Source organism: Vulpes vulpes, chromosome 12 (genome assembly GCF_048418805.1).
Source record: "Vulpes vulpes isolate BD-2025 chromosome 12, VulVul3, whole genome shotgun sequence".
Lineage (NCBI taxonomy): Eukaryota > Metazoa > Chordata > Mammalia > Carnivora > Canidae > Vulpes > Vulpes vulpes.
Genome location: NC_132791.1, coordinates 137,431,884 through 137,444,605, shown reverse-complemented (window position 1 = coordinate 137,444,605; position 12,722 = coordinate 137,431,884). Strand labels below are relative to the sequence as shown.

The window sequence follows — 12,722 nt, the reverse complement described above, 5'->3', positions numbered from 1 at the left end:
TGTCTTATGGCATGGAGGTGAGGAAGAAGCCCCTTGCTAGGGGGTACAGGAGCCACAGGCCAGAAAGTAGGAAAATCATGGAGGAATTAGCATTTGATCTTGTATTCAGTAGAGTGTTGGGATTTTATGTTTTAGATCGCAGTTCTTCAAATGTGTCCCCTGGACCGGCAGCATTGCAAGTTTGTAAGGGATATATGGGATTAAGGATTCTGGAAGGAGTACTGGGCCCTCCTGGACTCTTCTTAGCAAACAGACCTCCCTCTAAGAGCTCTTTACAGGAACTGTGGAACTCTTTGGGGTTCCAGGGAAAATTTGTTCCACCGAGAAAAATCTAGAAAATTGTTAGGTTGAAAAGCTTTAGAGGAAGGGTTTCTCCACGGATCCCTCTTAAATGATCTGAAGGATGATACAGGTACAAGGCGGCAACCTACCTTGCTCACAGTTGTGTTCTCAGATTGATTGTGTTTAACTGATTGAAGGCATGTGTGAATTAATGAAGGATAAATATCATGTATGTACTTCCCTTATCCTCGAGCCATGATCAGCAAAATATGGCCCACCATCTGTTTTTGCAAATACGTTTTACTTCAGCCCAGCCACACCCATTTATTTATGTGTTGTGGCTACTTTGAGGCTATAGTGGCAGCACTGAGTCACTGCAACAGACACAGGCCCTGCAAAGCCTAAACTATTTGCTGTCTGGCCCTTTGCAGAAGAAGTTTGGTGATCCCTCATCCAGAGTACTGTCTCTCAAACCATAGCGTGCATTCATATCCTTTCACCTCATATCATTTTCAGCTTGTCAAAATGCAGACTAACTTGGGGGTGGCGTTGATGTGGCTAATCCATGGAGTAGCTGGGAGCTAGAGCACAGAGTTTACCAGCATCAGGGCTCAAGTGTTTGTGGTTTGTTTCTCTTGGTCTTAGGATCGTTTATGACTCTGTCACTCTCAAAGCTGGGACCAGACACACTTGAAGAGTCAGTCACTTTATTAGGAAAGGTGCAGTGTTATGGAATGCTTCTCCCCTAGTTCCTGGGTCCATACTCTTCCAGCACCACCTTACTATAGGCACTTCTCTCCAGGTTCCCTGCAAGAATTCTACAGTATTGTGAGTACGTATGATTCCTTATCCTCATGTTTGTGTCTCCCCTCACCCATTTGTCCTTCTGGGCAGCCTCCAGCCCAGCCTTGTTGTCTCAGTGGTTCTGCAGAAAGCTAAGTCTGGAGAAGCAAAGCAACTCCAGCTAGCACCCACTTTGATGGTTTCTCCTTAGTCTTCAGGTTGAAAGTCCACACGTAGGTGGGTCCCCGCTGACAAGTCTTGTACACAGGACAAGGATAGACACTGCGGTGTTCCTGCTTATCTGCAGGAATGGCTTTGATGAACATCACAGGCATGGGCGGTGTCAGATCCTTCAGCTTTGCGTCTGTAATGATCCCAGCCTGAGGACAAGAACAGGAAAAGAGCCAGCTTAGATCAGACCCAGAGCCCGGCCAGCCAGCCTTCCGTCCAAAGACCCAATAGCTGAGAGGCTGGCAAGGCTGGCTGCCTTTATGCCTGCTGCCTTACAGGTTTGCTCAACAATCCAGGACAGAATGCATCTGAGATGTAGAAAACATATTTCTACTGCTTTTCAGCCTAAATCACTTTTTGAAGGAAAGTTCTACAAGTTATGTGTCACATACAAATTAATCCCTTTGAAAGTTGAGTCTTTTTAAATTTTTTCATCCATTCATTTCATAAGCATATTGAATGCAACCGTTTGCCAGATGTCATAATGCCAGGTGCTAGGGGTTTATTTTTTTTTTTAAGATTTTATTTATTCATGAGAGACAGAGAGAGGCAGAGACACAGGCAGAGGGAGAAGCAGGCTCCCTGCGGGGAACCCCATGTGGGACTTGATCCCAGGACCTCGGGAACACACCCTGACACTCAACCACTGAGCCACCAAGGCATCCCTGTGCGAGGGTTTTAAAGATGGGTAAGGCACAGCTCCTGCCTGCAAATGCTTTAGATTTTTAAGAGTTTGGTTATGTCCTGCTCAGTTTTATATGGGACCTCATCCTCTCACAAGAGTGTTTGACTTTTGAGCAGGGCTATGTTCTATCCCTACTCATGTGATAGGGACCTAACTATTCTGTAGCTTTCTAGTTGGGACCTCTGTGGTTTTCTGAGAGACCCATTAGAGTAATCTAGGACAGTTTTTTTTTTTTAAATTAATGAATGGATTTATTTATTATTAGTCCTGAGAAATGTTCTGAAGAACAAAAGGGTTCCTTCATCAAATAAACTTGGGAAAAGGTGCTTACCATACCCTAGGCTTGAAGCTTTATAGTACACACTAGTGCACTGAATATAGGAAATCCTAGCAATAACGGAAAGCGATGAACTTTATTTAACCTGGTGTTCCCCAAACTTGTTTGACCACAGGACTCTTTTCTTGGCAATCTATCTATTTCCCACGACAACATACTTTGGCAAATGTTGATACAGAGTGATTCACAAATTCCTTGCTTTTGTCCTGGTGATTCACAGCCCCTTCTACTATGGATAGGACTTGGCTCATTTTCCATGAAATTTGTTTATAGGGAGAGAATGTGCCTTTTTGGTTCTATTAGAAGCTGGTATGAGGCATGAAGAGTACTAGAACTTAAATGGTGGGGACCCCCTTAGCCCCAGCAACTGAGTGTTTGTGGCAGGGAGTGGAAACAGGGGTAGAACTTTTTTTTTTCCCTCATATACCATAAACACCCCAAATGTTTTATTTATTTATTTAAAAGATTTTATTTATTCATGACAGAGAGAGAGAGGCAGAGACACAGGCAGAAGGAGAAACAGGCTCCATGCAGATAACCTGATGCAGAACTCGATCCTGGGGTCTAGGATCACACCCTGGGCCAAAGGCAGGAGCAAAACTGCTGAGCCATGCAGGGATCCCCAATATCAAACCTTTTAAAATGTACAATTCAGTATTGTCTAATGTGCAGTCATCACTTTGTAATTCTAGAACATTTTCATCACTCCCAAAAGAAACTAACCATTAGCAGTCACTATTAGTAGTAGGGTATTAATATCTCCAGTTGTTATGGTTGAATTCTCTATTTGAACAGCATATTTGTTTCCATCTCTTAATTTTCAGCCTATTGTGTCTTTGAATCTAAAGTGTATCTCTGAAAAAAAAAATAAAGTGTATCTCTGGTAGACAGCCTATAGTTGTATCAAAAAAATCCATTCTGCCATTCTCTGCCTTTCAACTGTAGTGTTTAATCTATTTACATTTAACGTCATTACGGATAAGGTAACGCTTACATCTGCCACTTGACTCTTGTTTTCTATGTCCTCTGTCTGTTTTTGCTCCTCAATTTCTCTTCTGTTGCCTTCTTTTCCATTCAGTAGATATATTTTAGTGTACCATTTTAATTCCATTGTCATTTCTTTTACTATATTAAAATTTATTTTTTTGTGTGTGGTTTCCCTAGGGATTACAATCAACATCATTGTAAAAAAATCTACTTCAGGATAATACCAACTTAATTTCAGTAGTATACTAAAACTGTATCCTATATAAGTTCCATTCCTTCTCCTTCCTATGCTCAAAACCTTGTGTTGTTTTCATTATACAAATAACATCCTTTATGCTTATCAGCACAGATTTATGGTTATTGCTTCTTGGACTTGTCCTTTGAATCAGATTAGGAAAGAAATAAAAGTTACAAACTTTTTTATATTTACATATGTAATTATCTTTGCTGGTATACTGTTTCTTCATGTGGATTTGGATTATTGTCTTGTAACTTATTTCATCCTGAAGAACTCTCTTAAGTATTTCTTACAGGTCTTGTCTGCTAGTGGTAAATTCTCTGTCTCTCTGTCTGTCTTTTTTAAATAGGCACCACATTCAGTGTGGAGCCCAGCGCAGGGCTTGAACTCATGACCCTGAGATTAAGACCTGAACTGAAATATAGAGTTGGATGCTTAACCAACTGAGCCACCCAGGCACCTTACCCTTCTCTTTTTCCTGAGAATGTCTTGATTTCTCCTTCATTTTTGAAAGATTGTTTTACTGAATATAGAACTGTTGGCTGCTCTTTCAGCACTTTGACCTTTTATTCTGCTGCCTTCTGGCCTTCATGGTTTCTTAGGAGAAATCAGCTGTTCATCCCATTGAGGACCCCTTGTATGTGATAAATTGCTTTTCTCTTGCAGCTTTCAAGATTCTCTCTTTATCTTATAACATGTCAGGTGTGGGTTTCCTTTCCTTTCCCTTTTTCCCTTTCCTTTCCTTTCCTTTCCCTTTTTCCCTTTTTCCCTTTTTCCCTTTCCTTTCCTTTCCTTTTTTTCTGATGGGCTTGAACATATAGCCCTGAGATCTAGTCCAGAGCTGAGATCAAGAGTCGGATGCTTAACTGACTGCCTGAGCCACCCAAGTGCCCAAGGTATGAACTTCTAAGTTTATCCTGTTTGGATTTTGTTGAGATTCATGGATGTATAGATTAATTTTTTTTTAATCAAATCTGGAAAGTGGCCATTACTGCTTCAAATAGTCTTTCTAAGCTCTTTCTCTCCTCCTTTTGGGACTTCCACTCTGGGGATGTTGGCTTTCTTGATTTTTCTCAGGTTTCTAAACTGTTCATTTGTCTTCATTCTTTTTATCTTCCTGCTTGTCAGATTGTATCATCTCAATTGATGTATTTCCAAGTTTGGTGATTCTTGCCTGCTCAAATCTTCTGTTGAATTTCCCTACTGAATTTTCTTTTAAGGTATTAATACTTTTCAACTCCAGAATTACTATTTGGTTTTTTAAAATGTATTTTCTTCCCATTATTAATATTCTCTAGTCAGTGAGACATTGTTCACATACTTTGCTTTGGTTCTCTGAACATATTTAAAATGGCTGATTAAAAGGTTTGTGTAGTATGTCCCACTTCTGAACTTCAGGAACCATTTTTTTAAAGATTTTATTTATTCATGAGAGAGAGAGAGAGAGAGAGAGAGAGAGAGGCAGAGACACAGGCAGAGGGAGAAGCAGGCTCCATGCAGGGAGCCTGACACGGGACTCAATCCTGGGTCTCTAGGATCATGCCCTGGGCTGAAGGCGGCACTAAACTTGATGAGCCACCTGGGCTGCCCAGGAACCATTTCTTTTGACTGCTCCCCCCCCCCACTTTGGTTTCTTTGAATGTCTCATGATTTTTTGTTGAAAACGTCAACATTTTAAATAATATAATGTGGAACTCTGGCCATCAGATCTCCCTCCATAGGGTTTGTTGTTGTTGTTTATTTAGTAACTTCTTTTCTGAACTGATTCTGTAAATTCTGTCTTTGTCACATATGACTACTGAAGTGGCCTGCCCAGTTAGCTGAGTGGTTAGTTAGCAAGTAACAGGACAGAGATTTTCTTAAACACCTGCATCCAGTAAGTCTCGCAGTTTTTGCTCAGGGGCTCTGCGTATGAGTTGGGCATGCCTTCAGTGCTCAGCAGGGCAGTTTAACATTCTGGCTTAGCCTTAACTTCCTGCTTGTAAAGAGCCTCCAGGTCAGCCAGAGGTGAGCTTATAGCCTTCTCAGGTCTTTCTTGAGCCTGTGCACAGCCCGGTATATGGGTGTGGCCTTCTAGGTTTCCAGGGCCATGTTGGAGGTCATCTCATACTCCAGCTTCTCTTTTTAAGCTTTTTGGTTAGCCTGTTATTTGCACTGTTATCTGCAAGATTAAACGGTTGTCTGACTGTTATTAGACAGAAAACAGTAAATGGCCCTTGGAGGGGAAAGGCTGTTCCCTTGCGTGAGCTCTAACTCAGGTCAAATAAGAGACAGACTTATAAATGGGGGTTTTCCATGAAACCAACAGGTAGGGGAAAATAATGACAGTTTTCTGGGAATGGAGCTTTGAAAGAACTCCAACTCCATTTTGCCTCAAATGGCTGGGAGGCTGCTGTTTGCACTACGACTGTGGCACGTTCTCAAGGCCACCACAGAGTTGGTAGGGAAAGAACAGAAACAGAGCAAGTTAAAAGGCTTCCCAGTAGGGTGCCTGGGTGGATCAGTTGGTTAAGTATCTGTCTTCAGCTCAGGTCATGGTCCTGGGGTCCTGGGATTGAGCCTCACATTGGGCTCTCTGCCTAGTGGGAGTCTGCTTCTCCATCTCCCTTTGCCTGCCCCTCTCCCTGCTCATGCTCTTTCTCTCTGTCAAAAAAAAAAAAAATTTTTTTTTTCTTTAAAAAAAAAGTCTGCCAAGTGTTTCTTCTTAGTGAGAGTTGGATGTTTTTCTTCACTAAACACTCTCTGGATTGCTAAAAGCCTTTGGTTGATCTCTAGAGTTCTGTAAAAAAGTGGGTTCTGACAATTTTGGGCCAGTGTTATGATTTTATGGAGGAGATTTTTGGACATTCTTACTCTTACCTTTGCTAATGTCTTTCTAGGAGTAGAAACAGAACAACAGTTCTTGGTAGGTGAGTATTGCTTTTTGGGAAGTTATTATGAAAAAACAAGGTAATAAAATATTGGATAATTAGATTAGAATCGGTGTCCTTTCCCCTTTCTCCCACAGTGCCAGTGCTCTTTTGAACTTCTTCCCTAATTGCTCCATTTTTTTTTTTTTTTTGTATTCTAGTTCTGGCCACCCAAGGCCACCCCTATACCTAATATAATCCGTGTGTGATCCCCACTGATGGAATCTTGGACAAATGTTAGCATAGAGGGGGAAGGTAGCTTCCTTCTCAAGGTTCACACTGTTTAAACACTGTCTTGCTTTACTGTTTTCTTTTTTGGCCCTCAGTTGGTTTCATAGGGCTGCTGTAACAAGTTACTATGAATTTGGTTGCTTTAAACAACAGAAATATATTTTTTCACACTGCTGAAGGCCTGAGTCTTAAATCAAGGTGTACATAGGGTCTGCTCCTTCTGGAGGCTCTGAGGCAGAAACTATCCCATGCCCCTCTCTTAGCTTCTGGTGGCTGCTGGCCATCCTTGGCGTTCCTTGGCTTATAGATGTATCACTCCAATTTTTGCCTCTGTCCTCACAGGACATTTGCTTCTGTGCTTCCAATACGGCCTTATAAGGATTCCAGTCCTTGGATTTAGGGCCTGCTCTACCCTAAGTGTATAGTAGAGTATAACCTCATCTTAACTTCTTATATCTGCAAAGACCCTATTTCTAGGTAGGGTCACATTCTGAGGTTCTGGTAGAATTTTGGGAGTCATTGTTTAATACAGCTCTATGTGTATTTATATGACCTTCTATGATATTATAGATCTTCTAACAGTTTTCCCCCATTAATTCGATACTGACTGCTAGGAACAGTTAAGTGTCACTTACCAAGCAGGGTATTTGATTAAGCACCTCTTCCAGGTCGTGTGTATAACAAACATAAACTTATTCTAGAGTTATCCATCCTTGCGCATGTCATTTATCCCAGCTAATCTTATGGTGACTCAAATTTTTATCAGGCTTCACTGAGGAATCCTTTCAGAATGCCCTGTAAAATAGCATCTACTGGACTCCCTTTGCAGACAGGGGCAATGTAAAAGGCAGAAGGGATGCCGGCCTTCCTAGAGCTCATGAATGAGGAAAGTGGCCGCGGGGGGTGAAATGATATCCCCCGGTCAGCCAGTAGCAGGGATAGCCAACTCCAACACCTTTGGAGCACTCTCTATGTGCCAGGCACTATTCCTAGTGTCCCATATAGTAACTAATTTAATTTTTGCAGCCTATATATTTTCCCATTTAGCACTCAAAGAAACAGATTTGGAGAGGTAGAAAGAACCATGTTCCAAGGTCATAGCGGCAGTAGATGGAGATGCTGGGATCTAGATCCAGCTGTTCAGTTCTCGAGCCCTTGCCTTTAATCACTGTACTCTACCCACTCTGTGAAGTCTGTACTAGATGCGCCATCCCTGGCTGCATGAAAGTGGCTTGATGGCCTCAAGGGAAGGACACCTAGGTCAGAAGATCCCGGGACATCCCTTTTTGTGATCAGACTCAGTGGAGGCAACATGTAATTTAATCAGCCCACAGAGGGTGCCCTGAGGCTCACTCACCCCAAGATTTACCTGTACGTCCCAGCGAGCGCCTTCCATGAAGAGGCCATGGATGTAGGCCCCTTCCCGAGGAGGGCTCTTGAAGTCCTCCCTGTTCTTCTTGGTCACATCACATTGCAGGGCCATCTTGTCCAGGGGCCACTCGTTCTTACGGGCCGTGGACTGCATGATGGCGGTCAGGAAGGACTGGGGGTTGAAGAAGCCTGTCAGCCACACCGTGGAGGGCATTGCAAAGTCTCCTATCCAAGCTTCCAACTCTTTGATTCGGTTGAGGAGGTCCAAAAACCAGGTTCCCAGGCCTGCTGTTGAAGGGTAGGCTCGCCTGGTCCAGGACTCTGGCACTGTGTCTAGGTATAGGGCGTTCTGTAAGGTCTCCATGTCACTGGTCATGGTCAGCTCCCCCTGTAGACAAAGAGCAAGAGGGCAAAGAGTGAGGGGGCAGAATGTCCCTGGAAACAACTGGCTTTAGGGACCTCTGGCTCATGGCACACAGGCAGACAGATGACAACTCCAGGAGTGGTGCTGACACAGTGACTGTCCCTAATACTTGCAGACTTTAAAACTTTCCCTGCTCCATGCAGAGTCTACACCTGTCTACTGATAGGAGTCAACGTCCACTGTGGACCCCAGACCACCTGTGGGTTCCCTGCTGCTTCCACCAACCCTAAAGCATGGGTTCTCCTCCAGCCTTTGCAGCAGCCCTGCAGGCTTCTGTGCACAGCTCAGAAGCACAAGAGGCCCAAGCCTGGGAGATCTGTGTTCCCCCAAGTCACGGATTTCCTCCAGAATCGAGGTATTGGATACAGGGTCACCTTGAAGGAGTCCTTTTCCAACTACTGGATGAACTTTGTAAAGAAGGGTTACGTTGAAAACCATTGTTAAATTTGATTTTGTAACTTCGATTGTGACAAGGATCTCTAGCAATTTCTTTAAGACCCCATTTCTAGTACAGTGGGTTCTGTACAGGGGTTAGAATACTCGACAAGCCTCATGGTATGGACTGAATATATCCCTTCCCCATGCACCCAAATATGTATGTTGGAATCCTGACCCACAGTGTGATGGTATTAGGAGGTGATTGGGTCGTGAGGTGGGGACCTCACGAATGGGATCAGTGCTCTTGCTATAAAGGAGACCCCAGAGAGCCCCCTCACCTCTTTTGTCTTGTGGGGGCCCAGTAAGATGATGGCTGGCAGTGAACCAGGAAGTGGGCCCTCACCAGACACCAGATCTGCCGATGCCTCTGGAACTGTGAGAAGTAAATTTGTATTATTTTTAAGCCACCCAGTCTGGTGTTCAATTATAGCTGCCTATGTGGACTGAGGCTGCTCGGCTTGCCTGAAGTGCAGACTGCTAAAATGGAGAGACCTCAGTGGGGCCTGGAGTCACCTTGCTTGTGGGATGGGAGACTGCATTGTGTAGTGCTAGGCCCAAATCTTTCTCCTAACTCTTGGAACTGTTTAAAAAAAAAAAAAAAAAAAAGTACCTCTCTTAAAGAGGAACTTACTTCGGGTCCTAAGTGACAACTAGAAACTAACCTTCTGACCCCTGATTTATAGGAAATAGATGAATAACTTCTTTATGAAATTCACAGAGAGACTGTTGCTGTTGCATATATACTTCCTATACCATGGAGTCGAGTGGCTGGGCTATTTTCAGATATAAATGCTGTAATATTTTTTAAAAAAGGCAAACAGCCCCAGCTATTCATTATTATGTGCAGTTTATAACTTAGGTTTAAATAAAGTTTCCCTAAAAATAGCTGATTATTTAATAAAACAACTATCAAAAGTTAGTGCAAAGGGGAAAAAATGAATTCAAAGCCTCTTTTTTATGAGATCCTGTCTGTGTAACTATTTCTTGCCTTATACTCTCTAGGAACTTCTTTACAATGATAAATGAGGGTGATAAGGGTGGACATTCTTCTTGTTTCAAACTTAGAAGAAAAAAATTGTCTTTCATCATTAAATGTGGTCAGTTTTTCTTTGATGTCATTTATTTAGTTAAGTTCCTTTTCTTATTTTTTCTGATATTTTAAGTCAAGGTTTGGTATTAAATTTTGATTTTTTTTCATTTATGAAGATAATCCTATTTTTTTCTTATGTACATTCATATTGTGAATTCAATTGATTGATTTAAAAAAAAAGATTTTGAGAGAGTGAGAGAGAGAATGCGAATGGAGGGGCAGCGGGAGAGTCAGAGGATGAAGCAGACTCCTCACTGAGCAGGGCTTGTTCCCAGGACCCTGACATGACCTGAGTTGAAGGCAGATCCTTAACCAATTGAGCCACCCAGGTGCCCTAATCCTTTTTTTTTTTTTTTTGTTATTATGGTTAATCACATTGATTGTTTTGTGAATATTGAACCACTCTCGCATCCCTGGAATGAATCTCACTTGATTGAAGTGGATGATGTATATAATGTATTGTTGGATTGGTTTGCTAATATTTTGCTGAGGATTTTTAAATTTATCTATGTTCATTAGAGATGTTGACCTTTTTTTTTTTTTTTTTTTTTTGTAGTGCCTGTCTAGGTTTTGGTATTAGGGTAATGCCATACTAGCTTTATAAATGATTGATCTATTACCTTTATGTTTGCTTCTACTCATGAAATTTAAATAATAACTTTTATTTCTAATTGTAGCCTTTTCTGCTTAAGTCTCTTTACCATTTCTTGTATGGGTGGTATAGTGGTGATGAACTCCTTTACCTTTTGTCTGAGAAGCTCTTTATTGGTTTTTAAATTCCGAGTGATAAACCTTACCAGGTAGAGTATCCTTGGTTGTAGGTTTTTTCCTTTCAGCACTTTGAATATATCATGCCAGTCCCTTCTGGCTTGCAAAATTTTCCTCCCTCCTCCCCTCCCTGCCTTCTCTCCTTCCCCTCCCTTCCTTCCACACAGGGTAGCTGGATGTGGGGCTCCATCTCATGACCATGTGATCATAACTTGAGCTGAAATCAAAGGTTGGATGCTTAACAGACTGAGCTACCCAGGTGCCCTCTGGCATGTAAAATTTATGTCAGAAACTCAGCTGATAGCCTCATGGGGTTTCCTTTGTATATAAGTAGTTGTTCTCCTTTGGCACTTCTAAGATGCTCTCTTTATTTTTAATCTGTGACATTTTAATTATTATGTATCTTGGTGTGGACCACTCTGAATTCATCTTGTTAGAGACATTTTGTGATTCCTGGACCTGGATGCCTTTTTTCTTCCTAAGGTTAGGAGAGTTTTCAACTATTATTTCTTCAAATAAAATTTCTGTCTCTCTCTCTCTCCTTCTTCTGGGACCCTTATATTGTAAATGTTTGTATGCTTGATATTGTGCTAAAGATCGCTTAACGCACCCTTATTTTAAAAATTCTTTTTTCTTCTTTTTTTCTTCAGCTTTAGTACTTTCCATTACTCTGTCTTCCAGCTTGTGGTTCTGCTTTGACATCCTCTAACTTAATGTTGATTCCCTGTAGTGTATTTTTCATTTCGGTTATTGTGTTCTTCAACTCTGTTTTTCTTTCTTTTTTTTTAATTTTTATTTATTTATGATAGTCACAGAGAGATAGAGAGAGAAGCAGAGACACAGGCAGAGGGAGAAGCAGGCTCCATGCACCGGGAGCCCAACGTGGGATTCGATCCCGGGTCTCCAGGATCGCGCCCTGGGCCAAAGGCAGGCGCCAAACCGCTGCGCCACCCAGGGATCCCTCTTTCTTTCTTTTATAAAGATTTTATTTATTTATTAATTCATGAGAGACACACAGAGAGAGGCAGAGGGAGAAGCAGGCTCCCTGCAGGGAGCACAATGCAGGACTCAATCCCAGGACCCTGGGATAACAACCTAAGCTGAAGGCAGATGCTCAACCACTGAGCCACTCAGGTGCCCCTGATTGTTTCTTTTTAATAAATTCCATCTCTTTGTTGAAGTTCTCACTGAGTCTGTCCACTCCTCTATCAAGTCTGATCAGCATCTCTGTGATAATTACTTTGTACTCTTTATCAGGTAGATTGCTTTATCTCCATTTCATTTAGTTCCATTATCGGTGCCCCCCCCCACCCCTGGCCCCTGTTTGGTTTTGTTTTCTCTTATTTGGAGCATATTCCACTATCTCCTTATTACTGTCTGTGTTTGAGTCTGTGAATTAGTTGGAACAGCTACTTCTCCTAAACTTAAGGGAAGAATATTGTGTAGGGATGTCCCCTGTGTAGACTGCATGTGCTTAGTGGTTTTGACTGGCTGACTGGAGCTATAGTGGGTCAGGGTGCTCCAAGCTTGGCCCTCCCTGCGAGGTGGCTAGAGCTGAGGTTAGGTGCAGGCTAGGAGGCCCTGGAGTGCAGCACCCAGGGGACGCCCTGGTGAGTCATCTAGAGTTGAAAGAGGTACAAGCCTGGGGTGTTCTGGGATGCTTTGTGCTCATGTTGCCTTGGTGAGCTGACTAGTAGTAGCTTCAGTAGATGCTGTCCAGGGGTGTCGTGGTGTGTGCCTTACAGGAGCTGCCTTGATGTGAGGACTAGACCTGTGTGATTGGAGGCCTGGAGCTCACTAAGGCAGCTGGCCATCTAGGGTCCCCAGACCTTGCTGTCATCTGTGCTGTCACAGTGGAGGAGATGGGCACTGGGTGGCTCAGTCAGTTGAGCGTCCAACTCTTGGTTTTGGCTCAGGTCATGGTCTTGTGGTCATGGGATGAAGCCTC

General features: G+C 42.6%; 1 protein-coding gene across 1 annotated transcript in view; it reads right to left on the bottom strand.

Moving 5' to 3' along the window:
- Positions 1-972: 972 nt before the first annotated feature.
- Positions 973-12,722, bottom strand: part of DNAH9 (dynein axonemal heavy chain 9) — a 325,725-nt gene continuing 313,975 nt past the window's right edge. Inside the window, exons 68-69 of the mRNA XM_072730369.1 lie at positions 8,053-8,442; positions 973-1,445 (exon numbers count right to left, since the gene is read on the bottom strand). Of these exons, the coding sequence (XP_072586470.1) occupies positions 1,218-1,445; positions 8,053-8,442 (618 nt within the window). The 3' untranslated portion in view covers positions 973-1,217. The remainder of the gene's footprint in view (positions 1,446-8,052; positions 8,443-12,722) is intronic.